Below are 16186 nucleotides of genomic sequence, written 5' to 3'. Positions count from 1 at the left end.
GCTCCAGGTACAGGAGCAAAACCAATCCTGTGTGGAAATCCTACAGAGATTCCTCTGTTTTACCACGCCAGGGGCTGGGGCTGCCAGGCGGTGCAGGAGCAGGGGTCCCGGCTGGGGTCCCAGCCCCGGGCACTGGGGATGCTGGAGAGTAACTACATTCCTTTCAGAAAATGAGACAGAGATTTGACGTTATTGATTCGGTTCATAAGAGATGCTCATCAGCATGGAAAGGAGAAGGCGTAACTATGCAATTTCAGTACAGTGGATGTTTCAATTGTTTTTCTTGCTTTTCTTTCCACTTGCTGTAAAAACAGGCAAAGTTTTGCCAAGGAAGGTCTTATCCTGAAACTCCTTGTCTGGAGTTTTCTTTTGAGGGGCATCATTTTGAGGGGTATGTTGTCAGCATCAGTGAAGGATGCAGGAAACTTGGTACACACTTTGTCTAGAAATTTGGTTTACCGATATTACTTTTTTTGGTGACAGAAGTCAAATGACATACCCCCACCACCCCATAAAGCTGCATGAGTGCACAGAAGAAGTATGCATGGTCTGTTTGCTCCAATGGACTAGTCTGTGTGCACCCTGGAATTGAATTTGGCTTTGAGATGGAGCTGGTATTTTGCCCCAACTAATACTTCTCCCTGGGTCCTGTTTATTATTCCCTTTTCTAGATACCTGCATTTAAACAGTGGTATAGGAAGTGGCTATCCACAAGCAAACCAAACATTGTTCTTTGCAGGAGGTAGGTACTGAAATTGCATTTTTGCATTTTCTTGATAAAATAATGGGATCAAAGCAAGGACTTTGTTTATCACGGGAAGCTGGATTCACTTGGTTAGAGTAATGATTTTTAATTATCTGCAGGGAAAGGCAGTTTGGCTGCAGCTGACAAAGAGGACAGACGTGGGGTGTGACCCTGTGTTGAGGGGATATCAGCACTGACTCCACTCAACGCAAGATCAACACACTGGAGGGTAAAAATCAGAGTAACAAATTTATTTTACATGTATTTGTGATTAGACACAAAGACAAAAAGCTTAGCTAATACACTGAATACTGATTAGGTCTGTAAAGTCCCAATGCTGTAGTTAGTTCACACAAAAACACCTTTGCAAGTTTACATACCTCATTGTACCACACAACCTTTTTTTGTTTTATTATCTCCAGTATCAGTCTCAATCTCTGCTTTTAAACAAAAGAGAGACACTAAATATATCTGATCATGGCAAGGCAAATGTAACAACAGGAGATTTTCTATGATGAAAATACTGTCTAGTAGCAGAGAGGTTCCTAACACGCTATCCCTGGATGCCCAGGGACCCCCACGGCTTTTGCAAAGCTCAGTTCCTCAAGCCAGAAATACTGATTTCAGATGTCGGGGAAACATCACCAGGGCTGGGAGCCTGGCGTGCTCCCATTGCTGCAGCTCCTCCTGCTGCCTTCTGGGAAGCAAGTTTAGGAACCACTGCTCTGGGAAACCACTTCTGGTTTGTGGCTTGTTTTTCACTAGGGAAAAGTGGCATGTTTAGAAACATAAATAACTGCAGCCCCGGGGCGTGCTGGCATTATAAGGGTGAGTCCCTCTGTGCTAGATGCTCATTCCATGCTGTCTTTCTCAGCAGCAGGTATTCAAACCCTCCTTTCCTTTCCTTGGAAGGGAAAACATTAAACATTAATAAATAGATATTTCCACCACTTTTCTGCCTATTTGTTTGACCCCAGGATCTTGCAGAAAACAGGCTTTGGACAGTATACTGTACCTTTCTAAAGGCTGACAGACCCATGTGTCTTCTCCCTATAAAGCACTTCTAATGTGGGATTAAAGTACCCACCCAAGGGCAGCTTCAGCTCGGTAGAGTCTGAGGGACTTGGACGAACTTCCCAGGTTTGGGACCAGCTGTGGGTATTTGCTGTGAGGCGGAGGCCTGGGTGGCTCCATGCCTCCTGCGCTGAGCTCTCTCCCAGCAGTGACAGGGCAGCCCAGCACCAGGGATGGACTCAGCTGGCCAAACACTGTCCTTCACAGAAGCATCAGCAAGATGCTGGGTTTGAGTTGTTGACTTTTTCTCCCTCACCCTGCGGTGATGGCTTGAGGGCCTGATGTTCAGGAGCCACCTAAAGTTCCCCTGGGGCAGGTTGTCAGGTCACTGCTGACAAACTGCTTTTGCAACCTCACAGCAGCACTGATGTTGCTGCCTTTGTGTTTATAAGTAGATGAGAGGGGGTGATCACTGATTAAGTACCCAGTATTAACTGCTCTGAATCACTGCTCTGGAGTCTAATGGGGCTCTTCTTTGCACATAACTGTGCCTTGTAGCTGTCTTCAGCACACTTGACAGATGTGCTTATTGCCATCTTTACTGTGTATGTCTAATGGGCTTTTTAATTATTGATTCATCATCACCTCTTTATAAACTACTTAGAAATGTCAAAAGAATGAACTGTGTTTATGTTTTTCTTTTTAAATCTCATTCAGATTTAAAAACCATAACAGCTCCATGAAACAGTGTAGCTCTAGGGGCAGGGGGCACTGGACCTCAAAGTCGGGAGGAACATATCTATATATAAACACATCAGGAAGCCTCCCCAGTTAAAACTCAATCCCCGAGGGCTACACATGAAATACACTACCTGAGTAGCTTTTGCTGTGCCTCTTCTTCTTCCTTCGTTTCCCAGATGGCCTCTGCTTTTCCCTGTCGGTGTGAGTTTGCCCTGGGGGGAGTGTTGCTGAACAGGAGGAGTCGGTGGCTGGCTCCTCCGAGAAGGACTTCTCTTGCGAGGTATCCAACAGTGAGTCTGTACCAGGGTCTTCATTTTCCTTTGCCATCTCTTTTGACTCAGCCTCATCACAGGGAGCAGGCTGAGTGCTGCCAGGGTCGACCCCGGTCTTGCCCAACTGAGTTTCTGGTTCCTGCACCAGACTGTAGCTCTCGGAGCCATCAGCCGGGTGTTCCTTGTCCTGGCTTTCTGAGATGGACCCGTTGGTCCATCTGAGTTGGTCTCTCAGAGCAGTGCCCGAACTGCTGCTTGCAAACCTTATCCCCGTGCCCATGTTAGCAGCAGAGAAGGCAATGGAGCCGCTGTTTGTGCTCTGCTGGAGGCTTGCCCAGCTGCCTGCCTGCTCCATCATGGTGTCTGGCATGGGCTGACTGGTCCCATCAACTTCCACCAAGCTTACTGAGGGCCTTCGCGTCCGGGACTCTGGTGGCAAACCTCCTCCAGCATTGTTTTTAGATGATGCCTGGTTTGAAGCTGAGGCATTTGTAACATCACCACTTATCTCCATCAGGGCAGTGGTTGAGGGCCGAGTGCTTTCTGAGGGAAGATCATCATCATTGTTTTGCTTGGTCTTATCATTGATCTGCTTTCCTGCTGCTTGCGGATCCTTAATGCTCTTTCCTTTAAACAAAAACATGCCATCAGCCACAGCTGCAGAGTTGTATCTAGGATCAACCAAGGTGTTTCTGCCACTGGGAGATGTTAGAAGCTAGCCAGCTGCCTATGGAGGGTGTGCTGACCCTAAAGCAGCTACGCAGAAGCAGCAATATTTTATCTTCCCTGCACCTCCCCTCCTTATACCCCATGTTGGACTCCAAGGTTCCAGCTCAGCAAAGCCCGTCCTCTGTTTTCAGCAGGTGTTTTTGTGTCTTTGCTGCCAACCAGCTGATTTCCATGGAAGCCCCCAGACTTGCAAGGGCACCTGAAAGCCTACAGCAGGAAGAGGGAACCCACCTGTGAGGTTCTAAACTAGGTGGGACTGCTGGCTTGGCTGCATGAGGACTTCAAAACTGCCCATCATCCAGCCTAATCCTGCCCTTGCAGAGCAGGTTAAGGAGAACCACAGGGCACAAGTCAGGCTCTGTGGTAGGCCAATGCCCTTGGACTTCTGTAACATGACTGACACCAAAGCCAAGCGATCAAATAAAAGCTAAACCCATGGGCTGCCTCCTAACAAGCATCTAAAGGATTTTGGTCCTTCTGCAAATAGAGTTTTCTCATCTTTTTTAAGGACTTTTTTTAGACTCCCAAATGTAGACTAAGACAGGGTGCAGCAGTCCCCAAGGCAGTGACAAGCTGTGCTATGGAGACTTGATAGCATGGAAGGCACTCGTGTGCCCCACCAGCATGGCTCTGTGGCTGACCCATGGGCTGTGCCTCTCGGAGGGTTTATCAGCACAGGTACAAGGCCACGCTGCTCCAAATTGCTGCCAATTCTGGGACAGACCCGGCTGGCAACAGCTCAGGGCTCTCTGCTCCTCTTCTCTGCAGCAATGGCTGCAAAGGCTCCTTAAGTAAAATGCCCCAAATGCAAATGTGAAGGTTTCTTGCTTGTGTCCTTGGCTCAGGCTCAGAGGCAGATGGGAATGAATAGCTGCAGGTACAGTCGGGTCTGTGTCCTTACCAGGCTGGGTCTCCTCTGAGCTCTCTGCAGGCAAGGTTTTAGGAATTGCATCCGACTCCTGTCTGTTCTTTGTCTTTCTCAGCGTGAAACCTTTCCTTATGTCGGCTAGCAGCGCGTCGATGACGCACACCTCCTCCTGCTTCACCAGCCCCTTCTTAACTGGGATAAAGAGAGAGAGAGAGAGAGAGAGGTGTCAAAACTGCATCTGTCAGATGGGGCAGAAGGAGACTTTGCAGCGATGCTCTTGCTTGGGGTGGGTACTGCTGTTCCGGTACGAGCAACCATTGGGTAGAAGCAAGGCACTGATGCCCCAGGCCTGCGAGAAACCCATGCTCCATGCCCCCACAGCAGCGTGTCCTGGCTGAAATCAAAGGGTTTCCCCCAAAGTCTGGGTGCTACAGGCTGGCACTGGTGGCACCTGCTCTGCCCGGACCTGTGCCTGGTTGTACCATGACCTTGAAACACCTCCTGTTTACTCCCCGTGTCGGTGGGGGCCTTTTGTTTTGGAGGGAAAAGCATCTTGATTTTAATTTCCTCTCAGTTACTTCCAATTGTACTTTCCAGTTGTGCCTTTCATTTCCATCCGGAGAAATGCAGATTTAAGTTAAAATCTGCAAGGTTTTGGGGATGTCAGTAGTTGGTAAAGAGAGACCATTCAAGTGTATATGGGGATTTTGGAGAGGGGAGAAGTCAAATGTTTCTTGTTAGATTTGGGATTCAAAAGATATGTTTAGAAACTGGAAAAGTTAACTGAAATGTTGCGATTTGTTGTTTTTTTTTTCTTTGCCGTTCAGTCAGCAAACCTAAAATTAACTTCTCTCCCCAGCTGCAGCTGCGAAAAGTCAATCCTTAGTTACGGCTGTAAGACACCTAAAAAAGCCTTTAGTCAGCCGGCACCTGGAAATCCACAAAATAAATTACCACTACCGGTCCATTAAAGCAGGACCAGCAAAGAGCTCCTACCGGCCTCATCTCTCTTTTTTTGAAGCCTTTTCAGGTACTCACTGACTTTTCCATTTTCTCCCTTCTGTCTCTTGGCCTCTTCCTCTTCCAGCTGTTTCTTCCTCTTCTCTGCCTTGGCAGCTTGCTCCTTTCTGTCCTTGTTTTCCTGTGGTAATGTAACAGGGGCATGAGAAGTTTGGCTAAATGTCTGCTAGAAAAGCCGACGAAGAGAAAGATCTACAGATGGTTGCAAAGGAAGAAGAGAAATTCTGGCCTTAACCTGTACAACAAATAAAATGGGCATGGGAAATAAAGCCTGTCCTGCCAAGAGGGTGGGAGGGAGACCGCTGGCTTGGCCAGGGCTGCCACATCCCTGGAGGAGGTGGCAGTGGTGACACAGCTACCTACCAGTGTGCAGCTCTTCTGCCTGACCTTTAGCTGAGGCAAAAGTGGAAGGTACTGAAGCCACAATTTCCCCCAAACTGGTGGTTTTTTTACTACGCATACTCTTTCTGAGTCTGGTTGCTCAGGTTGCAGCAAAGAGTTAAGTTTTATAAGCCCTGTCCTCTAAAATTTACACACTTGACTCCAAAGCATCTTTGTACCTCTGAAGCTAAAGTTGCACCAAAATTGCAAACCACCAGGGTTTGTGCCAGGCCAGGAGCACCAGCACGGCAGGACTCTGCAGTGGAGTAGGGATCAGGCACCTCTTCACCAGGTGATGTCATGCCAAGCGCCCAAAGGAGGAGGCTATAACCAGCATCTTCCCCTGCCCAGACTCAGGTGCCCATCCCACCCCGTCTGTCAGCGCAGAGGCATGCCCCAGTGCTAGGGCTGCTCAGCATCATGTGTGCAGACACCAACCTTCAGGGCTCGGATGAAGAGATCTCTGAAGGTCTTCATGGTGCTAAATATGTCCTCTAAAGACAACTTGCTTGGGTCTTCACAGAGATAATTTGCAAGTTCTTCTCTCTTCCTTTCAATGGTTTCAAATTCTTCTTCGAGCTTTCTGGAGGCATCAATGCTATCCTGAAATGAATTTAATATACACAGTAAAATACTGTCCAGAAGACAATGAGTGAAGTGCACGTAAAGAGAAAAAAGATGTCAACCCAAGAGCTTGGAGCAGGACTCTGAGCCCTGGCTTGTAACTGCATCAGAGCTTATAAGGTGGGAAGAAACGAAGATTTGCAGATGATCTTTGCTCTTGGCTGTGCTGTGCTAGTTTACAGGGGTGGCTTGAGCAAGACATGGAAATCTCAATGTCAAGCTTGATCCCAGGAGAAGGGCTTTACTCTGGTGATCCACACAGAGGGAGAGGGTGGACATCTTCACTCAAAGTGAGGAGTCATAGAACAGAATGGAGAGAGCGGTTGGGGCAGAGGCCTTAAGAAACGGCCTCACCAATGTATCCAAGTTTGGGGTGGAGCTGGCAAATAGACACCAATGGGTTGTGTGGCATCACAGCCTACTTCCACATCTGACAGCATGTCTTGCACCAATATTTTCCACCCTCTCATTAGCCTCCTCAGCTGCCTATGTACTGCATGCTGCCTCTGTGTGTGTAACGGAAGATATAAGGGAGCTCCACTTCTGACCTGGATAGGTTTCTCATACTGTTGTTTCACATCGTCGTTTGAAGATAGGACCTTTCGCTGAAGCTCCAGCAACTTCTTTAAATTGGTACTGGACTCCGTGCGTATAATATCAAGATTAATTCTGAAATCACACAGATACCCCCCATTAGTTGACACTCCAGCATCTTGTGAGGACCAAAGAATGGACAAGTCTGAGCTGGGGGGTTGATTGTCCTTCTGCTTCCCACCACTTCACTGAACTGAAACCTGAGCTCTGAGCTCTCTGCACAGTCCAAACTCACAGAAAACAGCTTCTCTCTGCAGCACTTATGAAAACGCTGCCAGGTCTACCTACAACTTTGTGTACTGAGATGGTGAATGCCAAAAAAAGTCCACCCATTCAAAGGGCTGTTCTCCACACGCAGGGCTTGGCATTAGCTCACTTTCCCTGGTTGAAGGCATAAATGCTTCTGGGTAGCCAGCCTCCACAAGCTCCTGCTACCACAAAGGCAATGCAGATTTTGAAAGGGCCCAGGAGGCAGCATTAACTGAATACTCTGCAAATTTCAGCCCAGAACTATTATATATTAAAGGGGTTTCAACATTCATCAGACAAATCTTTTGGTTAAAACTAAGATGCCATCTTGTTAATGTGCTATTCCAGCTGCGTATGTCCTAATTTCTGGTACATTGTTGATGTGTATGAGATTTATTTTTGCTTTTAATTCAAAGGAAGTGACACACAATTTTACCCTGCTGCTTTTGAAACATATTCAAGATCCTTTGGCAGTTCCAGTAGGTCCGTGTGGCTGTTTTCTACTTCCTGAAGCAAAACAGAGAAAGAATTGTTATTTGCTGTGTGGCAGGAGCTGAGAGAGGAAGCTGGGGGGGGAAGAGACATGGGCAGAAGTGCCTGGGAAGGATGGATGGCTGTGCCACGTCCTGCCGCTGCCCCCCTCTGCAGTTTGATAGCCTAGCAGAGCTGAGCCACATCCAACATGGGATGGCATGTTCGGAGAGGAAAGGCATTGCTCCTGAACTATAGACACACATAAGAGGGTTGAATGTTGAGAAATAGTAATTCAAAGCAAACCTGACCTGCTCCTGAACTGTTCTTCTGCCCTCTTCTGAGACACCTACTCTTGACCATGAAAGAGGTAGGACTGTGGTTCGATGCAGTCTGACACCTCCTACGGTCCCAGGGGGGTATCAAAAGGGCTTGAATCTTATTTGCATTATTTATTTTCATGGCTGTGCTTGCTGAAGCTACTGCCAGCTAAAGCAGGGCTTGAATTTGCATAACTGGAATGGAGGGACCTTGATGAATGAAGGCAGCAGAACAGAGCATGGATAAAAAAGGAAAAAACAGGGAATAAGAAATCCAGGGAGGCTTGGAGAGGAGCATGAAAAGCTCGAGCATAGCCTGCTGGAAAAGGAAGAGGTCATGGAAAGGCAGAAGGGCTGAACAGGTACAGACCAGACGGGACAGCTTTGGCAGCCATGTGCTCTGCGGTTTGCAGTTGATGATATGCAGATTGCACAAACATGAAAAAGGAAGTTCCAGCCATTGCGGGGAATGATGCTGGAGGAAAGCAGAACAAGTCTTACAGTAAGGAGGTTCCTGAGTAGTGCCCACAAGCAGCAAGTCTTAAAATAAGGAGCTTCCCGAGTAGTGGCCACGAGCAGCCTCCACCAGCCTAAGTGATCTGAACACTCCCAGCTTGTGACACTGCAGCTAGCCAGGGAGGATACAAACATGAGCTTGTGGCATTAACTGAAAGTAGTGTAGGAGAAATGGTTCATCTGTGATAAAATCCTTCCCCTTCCCTGTCACCCAAGACTCGATAGTGGTACCTCCAGAATATGGTGGAGCAGCGTAATGCGGGTTTGGTTTGCTTTGGTTTCTGTTAGTTTGAGTAAAGTGCTGATTTTAAACCCATCGGCATCACCTGTGTGACTTCCCTGCAAAAGAGAGAGAAAGCAGATCTAACTCCTGTGTCCATCCAATTTACAACCTTAAAGGAGATCATCCACATACTTTAATGGGGAGAGGACATGACAAGGGAAGTTCTTACGTAGTTCAGAAAGTTTCCAACTTTGAGAATCAGTTGACAAAAGAGTGGTAGGCGATGACTGTTCAGAAGATCTGAAAAACATAAAGGAATTTTAAACAAAAGCTTCTGTTACACCAGAATGTTTCCTAAACTGCACTGAACTTGGGATTCTGAATTCCAACCAAACCAAATCTGGTATTTCAGCTTTGTGGCCCAAAGGCCCAACCTGCAGAGAAACTGATTCTACATAAATGCAATTCCAGGAGTTGTATAAGGTTTTGTTGATTTATGTTTCTTTCTTTCTTTCCATCTGGTCTTTCATTCCTAATTGAAAATAACCTGGAGTTGGACCCTCCTCACTAACAGCCATCAACTTGCTGCCTTCCCTGCAAGTACTCCAGTTTACCCTGGTGTGGGTGAGGGTAACTGGGCTGCAATTTTAATCTTGCAGACTCCATTCAGCTGTGCAGTGAGGCCAGTTCTGACAGCCTTGTGATTATCTGCCAGCTGCTAAAACCAGACACGGTCACCCTGTTCTTGGTCTTGCATGGTGGAGATGATTATCAGGGCATGAAGGGTACAGTCCCTGTCCTTGCTTTTATGACGGGGTGCTGCAGTGGTGTACTTTCTGAAGCGCTCAGCTTTGAGCCAGGAAGAGCTCCAAAAGGACAACTGGGCTGCTGGGAAGACACTTTTAGGGGGAAGCTTCAATTTATCCCAGCAGGCAGCTGTAAGGCCAGCTGGAGAAACCCCCAGCAGGAGTTGGGGGAACTGGCTCTGTAGGACAGGCGGCACTTGATAGTGCCAAGGAAAGCACCCTGCTCTTAGTGGAGTGGGACCTAAGGTTTCTGCCACAGGAGGCCAAAACCTATTGAATAATCTCTCCACACACAAAACTGGAGCATCAGCCATTTACAGGCCAAAATAACAAAATTTTTCTTCTGTTGCCATTTGTAGGCAAGGAAAAAACTAAAGCATCACTACTTTCTGGGGGAAGTTTTCTGGCAGCAGAGAAAATTGCTGTGTGAAGGTCTTCATGGGGCAAAAAACGCCAAATGAATTAGCTGTAAAAAGGCTAGCTCTGCTGTCTAAATTCATCTCCTTTGAAAGGGCTGACAAGCTCCCAATGCTTCACCATTGAAAGTGTTTCAGGGGAACAGATCTGCTGCAGATTAAGAGGGCTGAGGGTGAGGGAAAACGATCTCTGGTCTTATTAAGTGCTTTGACCATCAGTGGAGGTACCTACAGCTGCCTCCTGTATTCTGCAGTGAACCAGTGAATAGTGGGGGAGTTTCGGAGGGGCTGGGTAGTATCCCTGCAAAGCTTCAGGGGAGTTTTGGGGCGTTTAAAGTTTCCTGTCATAAATAACATCTAGAAATAAAGTCAAGTCATTTACCTTCACAGGCTCTCCGGATGGCTTCAGCTTTTGGCTGAATCATGTCCAGCACAACAGTGGTCTCTTCACAGATCAGCATGCATTCGATGCGCAGCTGGTAGCTAGGGACAGAGATCGATTCAAACCTTAAAGGCACTGTGATCTTGGCTGGCACGGCGGTCCTCTTCCCACATCACAGGTAAGTCTGGCCATCCCACAACAACGCTGTCAACCACATCCACATTGAACCAGTGTCTGTGGCTTGTGGAGGGAGGTGAAGGGCTGCTGCTTGCCTTAGGGACCAGTGGGGATGTAGTTTCTGCTGATGCACTGCGATCAGCAAAGAGAAGACTGACCACCGTGTGAGATATGGATTCCCTCGTCTTGGCATTGCATTTTGCACCACCTTTCAGTAAGATATGGGACCTCCCCGGGCAGGTCTGACCCTGGGTCTGGGCCACCTTCTGCTACTTCAGAGGGAGAGGAGGTGCTGGAGCAGCAACAGCCTTTCCTCTAAGTGTAACAGGGAAAGGGATAGTTCTAAGCTGGAAGGGGGGCTCCACCAGCTATAACCCACAGTGTTGGTCTGTGAGGCTTCTAGAAAGAAACTTAAACTTCCCAGAGGTAAACCAAGAAAAAGATTGGGCTGAAGTTCATGACCAACATCCTTACCTGGCAATCTGAAGGAGGAGAAGATAAAACTGATCTGCGTTTGCTAGTTTTGATTTCTCTTCTTTGAAGGCCTTCAGGTTTTCTATCTAATGGGAAATAAAGAGTCAAGACTGCAGGACTGCACTGCACGTTCAGGTCTGTAAACTAAGGGTAGCATTTTTTCTCCTGACCTCATGCTTTTCAGGCAGCAGCTTCAGTAACTGCTTCAGAACCTCAACATCAAACTTCGTCCGGTCCCCATTCTGGACCATGGCAGCCACCTCTTCATTGGAGCTGCAGGGAGGAGAGGCAGAGTCAGCCATCACCCAAAGACCCCTCTTCCACAATAACATGCTACCGAGACGTGCATCTGTGCAAGTGCTCCATGCTTTCCCTAGTGAGAGCCACAATCATCCAAAAGGAAAGATATGTCTCCATGATCAACTTTGAAATGGGACGTGGATACCTGCTATGCCCCAAATTTTGTTTCTTGCCCTGGTCAAATGACTCGAGGCCAGAGATGAATCCTGCAACCCAGATCTCTGTCGCTGGGCATTTATTACCTTAAAAGAAAACTTAATTCTTAACTTTTGCATTGGCCCTGTTTTGAGGAGGGATTTGATCTCCAGAGATGTTTCACAGCCTGAGTCACCCAAAGAGTCTGTGCCATAACCTTATCTGTAACATGGAGATGTAACGCCTTTGCCAACATATGGGAATTTTGTATGTAGAAACATTAACTCTTGAATTCAGTATTTTAAGACAGTGTAGGATAAACTGGGAAATGTTTAGATGTTTCAGTAACACAGACCACCAAAGTGCATTGGCTAGAATAGGTTTCATGAGGACCTTCCAAATACTATGCAAAACCTGCTCAAAGTTTTGTCAACTGTCATAAAAATTGGTCATGTCTTACCATTTAAATTGCTTCAAAAATATGTTCAAATTGAGACTTTTCTTGGAGTCCAAAAATGTGATCTTCATTAAAGAAAAAGAAGATATCTCGTATTAGATGAGCTGTCTGCAGTGATCTTTTTTCGAAAGAACGAGAGGGACCTCCTCACCTCCTTCGGTTCTGCCTTCACTGGTGCTGCTGTTTTCTCCTTCGGGGTTGCTTGTGGAAAGCAAAAGAGCTGCTCTATGCTTGCGTAATTGGGCTCTATAGTTTCCTCACTGCTGCTGCTCACTGAAGCCCACATTGAATGACTTTCTGCAAAAAAGACAAGGTGTTCAGACTGGCTAGAGGGACAGCTGCAAATTCCTGGCTTTTGGGCAAAGTTGCTAGAAGGGATACTTCTCAGAAGACAAATGAAATAAGAAGAGACATCGGTCCTGGACAAATGCTAATTTTTGAGGAGGGCAAGTTCCACAGGCAGGGTCCAAAGGGCCTGAAGGTAATTAAACCTGGTGCTTTACCCCAAGATGTGCTGGTAAGGGGATGCAGTGCTGGGCACACAGAGGCCATACAGCCCCACCTCCCCCCATACAACTGCTTTCTCCACGGTAGGCAAACTGGGTCAGCACGAGAAGGACCTCAGACATTTCTTTTCTAGTCCCCTGGCTGGTGTTATTTTTGCTTCCTCACATGCTACCTGAAAGATTGGCCACAACCTAGACATTTTCGGACTGTGGCTTTTCTCCATTTTTCATTTTATAATCGAGCCTCATTGTATAATGCTGGCTATAGGACTGCTTGAATTAATTCCCACTGCACTTCCTTAAACATCTTTTAAAAAAAAAAAAAAAAGTCACCTACATGTGCCTCTAGAAGTCTCTACTGAAATAATCCCAACCATGAACTGCTCTTGTGATTGAAAACATGCCTTATTTAAGCTTCACCTATGCCAAATTCCCTGCCTTGCTTGTCTAGGTCAAAGCTGACAATGTGTCCTGGCTTCTCACATTTCATGCTCCTCTTTGGAACCACCAGGAGAGGGAAATGTAACCCCAAAATCAAGAGGCAAGTCAATGATTCTCACGGCTCTCCAATTCTTTCAGTGTCCTTCTTGAACTGTGATATGACCCTTACCTGCACTCTTACTCATTAATTTGATATACTCAGCTACAAGTATAGATGAACAGGGGAACAAAAGTCTGGGGCACCCAGATCTGAGCCTGTTGAGAACTCAAGCCCAAGCCATGTCATGGTGGATTAGGGAAATATTCCCATCCCTCCCCCTTCTTTTAATTTCAAAGTATTTCAGTTATAAACAAGCTATTCCAAACTACTGATTTAGTTGGAATGGTTATTATATTATATTAGTGGTTTCATGTTACTTTTATTTATTGAAACCCTGCAGGTCAGATGTAATGGAAATCAGGTGAGTTCTGTATCTAAATGACTCAACCCCACTTGTCAGGTTCAAAGACAGTGTCTCTCCCGCCGGGTCACCCCTGAAGCAGCAGTGACTCTATGCCAGAAGCACCCACCTCTCACCACGTTGGAGGGCAGCTTCTGCCAGTTCAGTTTCTTCATTCTCAGCGTTGGTGTCTTCATTGTCTTGTGGGGAGGCCTGCCCAAGCCAAGGGGGCAGCTGAACTGGGAAGCCACCACGGCTTCTATATGATCTCCTGCCATGCCGGGCAGGAGTGGGGGAGGGGGAGGGATGCCACCCATGGAGGGCAATGGGGGTGGGGGTGGAGGGATGCCACCCATGCCAGGCAATGGGGGTGGGGGTGGAGGGATGCCACCCATGCCAGGCAGTGGGGGTGGGGGTGGAGGGATGCCACCCATGCCAGGCAATGGGGGTGGGGGTGGGGGTGGAGGGATGCCACCCATGGAGGGCAACGGGGGTGGGGGTGGAGGGATGCCACCCATGCCGGGCAGTGGAGGGGGAGGGGGAGGGATACCCCCCATGCCAGGCAGTGGGGGTGGAGGTGGAGGGACGCCAGGGAGTGGAGGGGCTGGAGGTGCATTCGTCGTGAGGGATGTGGGGGTCACAGCTGCCATGCCGGGGGGTGGCGGTGGGGGTGGAGGTGGTGGGGGTGGAGGTGACAGGGTGGGAGCAGTATTGGGTGGGGGGTTAGAAGTCTCTGGTGAAGCACAGCAGGCTGTGAGCTGGCAGGACGAGATCTTTTCATTGGTGGGTGGCCCTGGGGGAGTTGCTGGTGCCTTGGAGGGGTTTGATGATCCCACTGGGCTCTGCGATGCATGTGCACATGGTTCTAGCTCAGCCTGAATGCCTTCATTTGCACTCCCACACAGCCGGTTTTCAGCTCGCTTTTGCTTGTTTGAATGTTTCTTGATAGATAGCAGCCTCTCGATGACTTCTTCAACTGTGTTCCCTTGAACTAGAGAACAAGTCGGGGTCAGAGCAGGAGATGGGCCCCAAGCACTGGCCCATGCTGTCCAGCCCTCACCAAGCAGCAGTTCTAAAGCCACAGGGCCCACTCCCTGGTGCCACTTTACACAACTGCACTTTTAGCTTCCAGGCAATTTCCTTCCCATGGTCCTGGCCCACAAACCCTGTTCTGAACATGCCTGTCAGCAAGACTAGCCAGCACCAGTGGCAAGATGCCAACAAGGACAGATTCCCATTGACTCCCACAACCCAAAGCTCAGGGCTTAACCGTCAAAGCATGGCCATGAACCCCGAGCCCACCGCTGAACGTGGCCTAAAGCTCTCATGAGCATCCACATGGCTGGGGCTTCACATCAAGACTTGACCCTGTGCGGGAGGTGTAGCTTTGTCACAGCTTCTGTTCAGCTTTTAGCAAGTCCCATGGATTATTTACTGCACATTTTGGAAGGTCTTTTGTGGGCAGTGGGTGGGACACGGGAAAATAAGAGGATAGTGCAAGGCTGGATATGTCATTCTTACTGTCATTTGCGAGCAAAAGGGCTCTATTCACTACTGCATCCAAGGACTCCCACAGCAGGAGGCTGGAGTGGTGAGATGGTTCCAAGTGCAGCAGGCTCTGGAGAATGGACAGCAGTTGGATGGAGACCGGAGAGCGGCTCACCTGGAAGACACGGCAACTTTCCATCATAGCAAGGTTGGTTCCAGGCAAAGCGTGTTAACTTTGCCATTGCATGACCTTGCGCCCCACATGGGGGTCTACTTACTTTATTGAAGAGAGATGAAAAGACCTCATGATGATCATTCATGTTTATCCCGTCACATATCTTTAATAATTCCTCATCATCTTCTATCTTGAACTCCTCAAATGTATCACACTGGATAAGCAGATCGTCTTCCTCTATGTCTCTACAATATTACAGCATTCATGTTACCTGGAGAGCCCTCCACTGATTTTCAGATGATTGCTTTTGTTTAAATGGCTTTTATCTCTTTGCCTCTCAGACTCAGCTAGCTGGTGTTGAAAGTGCCCAACTACCTTATTTATAAAGGATCAGATGCCATCAGTGCGTGCACCCTTTCTTGAACAGAATGTACCTCTTTCTACAGCCAGCACATAGACATGAATGGGACTTTTCACCCATAGACATGGCCCAGTGTGTGCTTTGTATGGGCTTCTCCTTGGAGCTGTAACAAGAGTGGCATTTCCACCTTTTTGAAACCGGGCCACCCTCTTCTTAAAGTCAAGACAAATTGAAAATATTCCAGTCATATTTCTGTTTGAAAACCTTCCTTTTCTGTTACTCAAAATTGGATTAAAAAATTCCCAAATACTCTAAAGTCAACTTTCTCAGCACTCTTGAGACCACTCAGTGCAGGAACACTACCCTTGCTGGTTGGCACCATTGAAAGATCTTCTTTTCCCTAATTTTTATGGGATTGGATGGAGCCATTCCGGTTACATGAATAACTGCAACTCATGCTAGAATGCATCCTAGGATTTATCATGGGAATTCTGACAGAATATAATTTTTAAATTAAGAACCTGTGAAGACAGATCTGTCCAGATATGAATTAGCAAATTGTTTTAGCTGGATGCTTCTGGGACCAACACTAGCAGTGAAGGTGTTTCGGATACAGCAAGCTGCTCAGCGAGCCCACAGCATCTCTTCAGGTTCAGTGTGAAATGCAGCCTCAATGAGGACGTTGTTAAGCCTTGCTCCATCTGTGCCCAGAGCCTCTGTCAATGCCGTCTGCACCAACAGTTTGTCCTGTGACACTGAGTTTGGCAAAAGCATCTTAACACCGGCCTAATGCCTCTGGTTCCCATATAATGGGTACACACAGGCATGGCCCACCCTACTCAGGTACACTTCACAAAACCA

The 16186-nt window shown here is 47.7% G+C and overlaps 1 protein-coding gene across 1 annotated transcript; it reads right to left on the bottom strand.

Annotated features, from left to right (window-relative positions):
• Nucleotides 1–4431: 4431 nt before the first annotated feature.
• LOC121091087 (inverted formin-2-like) lies at nucleotides 4432–16099 on the bottom strand. Its single transcript, XM_040600291.1, has 15 exons — nucleotides 15963–16099; nucleotides 15068–15209; nucleotides 14823–14964; nucleotides 13432–14292; nucleotides 12066–12211; nucleotides 11918–11979; nucleotides 11193–11295; nucleotides 11023–11108; nucleotides 10372–10472; nucleotides 8997–9067; nucleotides 8776–8883; nucleotides 7674–7744; nucleotides 6943–7063; nucleotides 6209–6373; nucleotides 4432–4561 (listed from the first exon to the last, which is right to left on the bottom strand). Exons 1-15 carry the CDS (start codon nucleotides 16097–16099, stop codon nucleotides 4544–4546), a joined length of 2334 nt encoding a protein of 777 aa, XP_040456225.1. The 3' UTR covers nucleotides 4432–4543.
• Between the last annotated feature and the right edge of the window lie 87 nt (nucleotides 16100–16186).

The sequence above is a fragment of the Falco naumanni genome, chromosome 7 (genome assembly GCF_017639655.2).
Source record: "Falco naumanni isolate bFalNau1 chromosome 7, bFalNau1.pat, whole genome shotgun sequence".
In the NCBI taxonomy this organism is placed as follows: domain Eukaryota; kingdom Metazoa; phylum Chordata; class Aves; order Falconiformes; family Falconidae; genus Falco; species Falco naumanni.
The sequence above is the reverse complement of the archived record's forward strand: the minus strand, read 5'-3'. Positions and strand labels throughout refer to the sequence as shown.

Bases quoted from the DNA above. Each gene is read 5' to 3' on its own strand.
- LOC121091087 (XM_040600291.1), bottom strand. From the start codon at position 16,099: ATGCTTTTGCCAAACTCAGTGTCACAGGACAAACTGTTGGTGCAGACG. The intron at 11,980-12,065 runs GTGAGGAGGTCC...TCTTTAATGAAG, and splicing joins TGAAGGCAGAACCGAAGGAG to ATCACATTTTTGGACTCCAA. The intron at 10,473-11,022 runs GTAAGGATGTTG...CTCTGTCCCTAG, and splicing joins CTCCTCCTTCAGATTGCCAG to CTACCAGCTGCGCATCGAAT.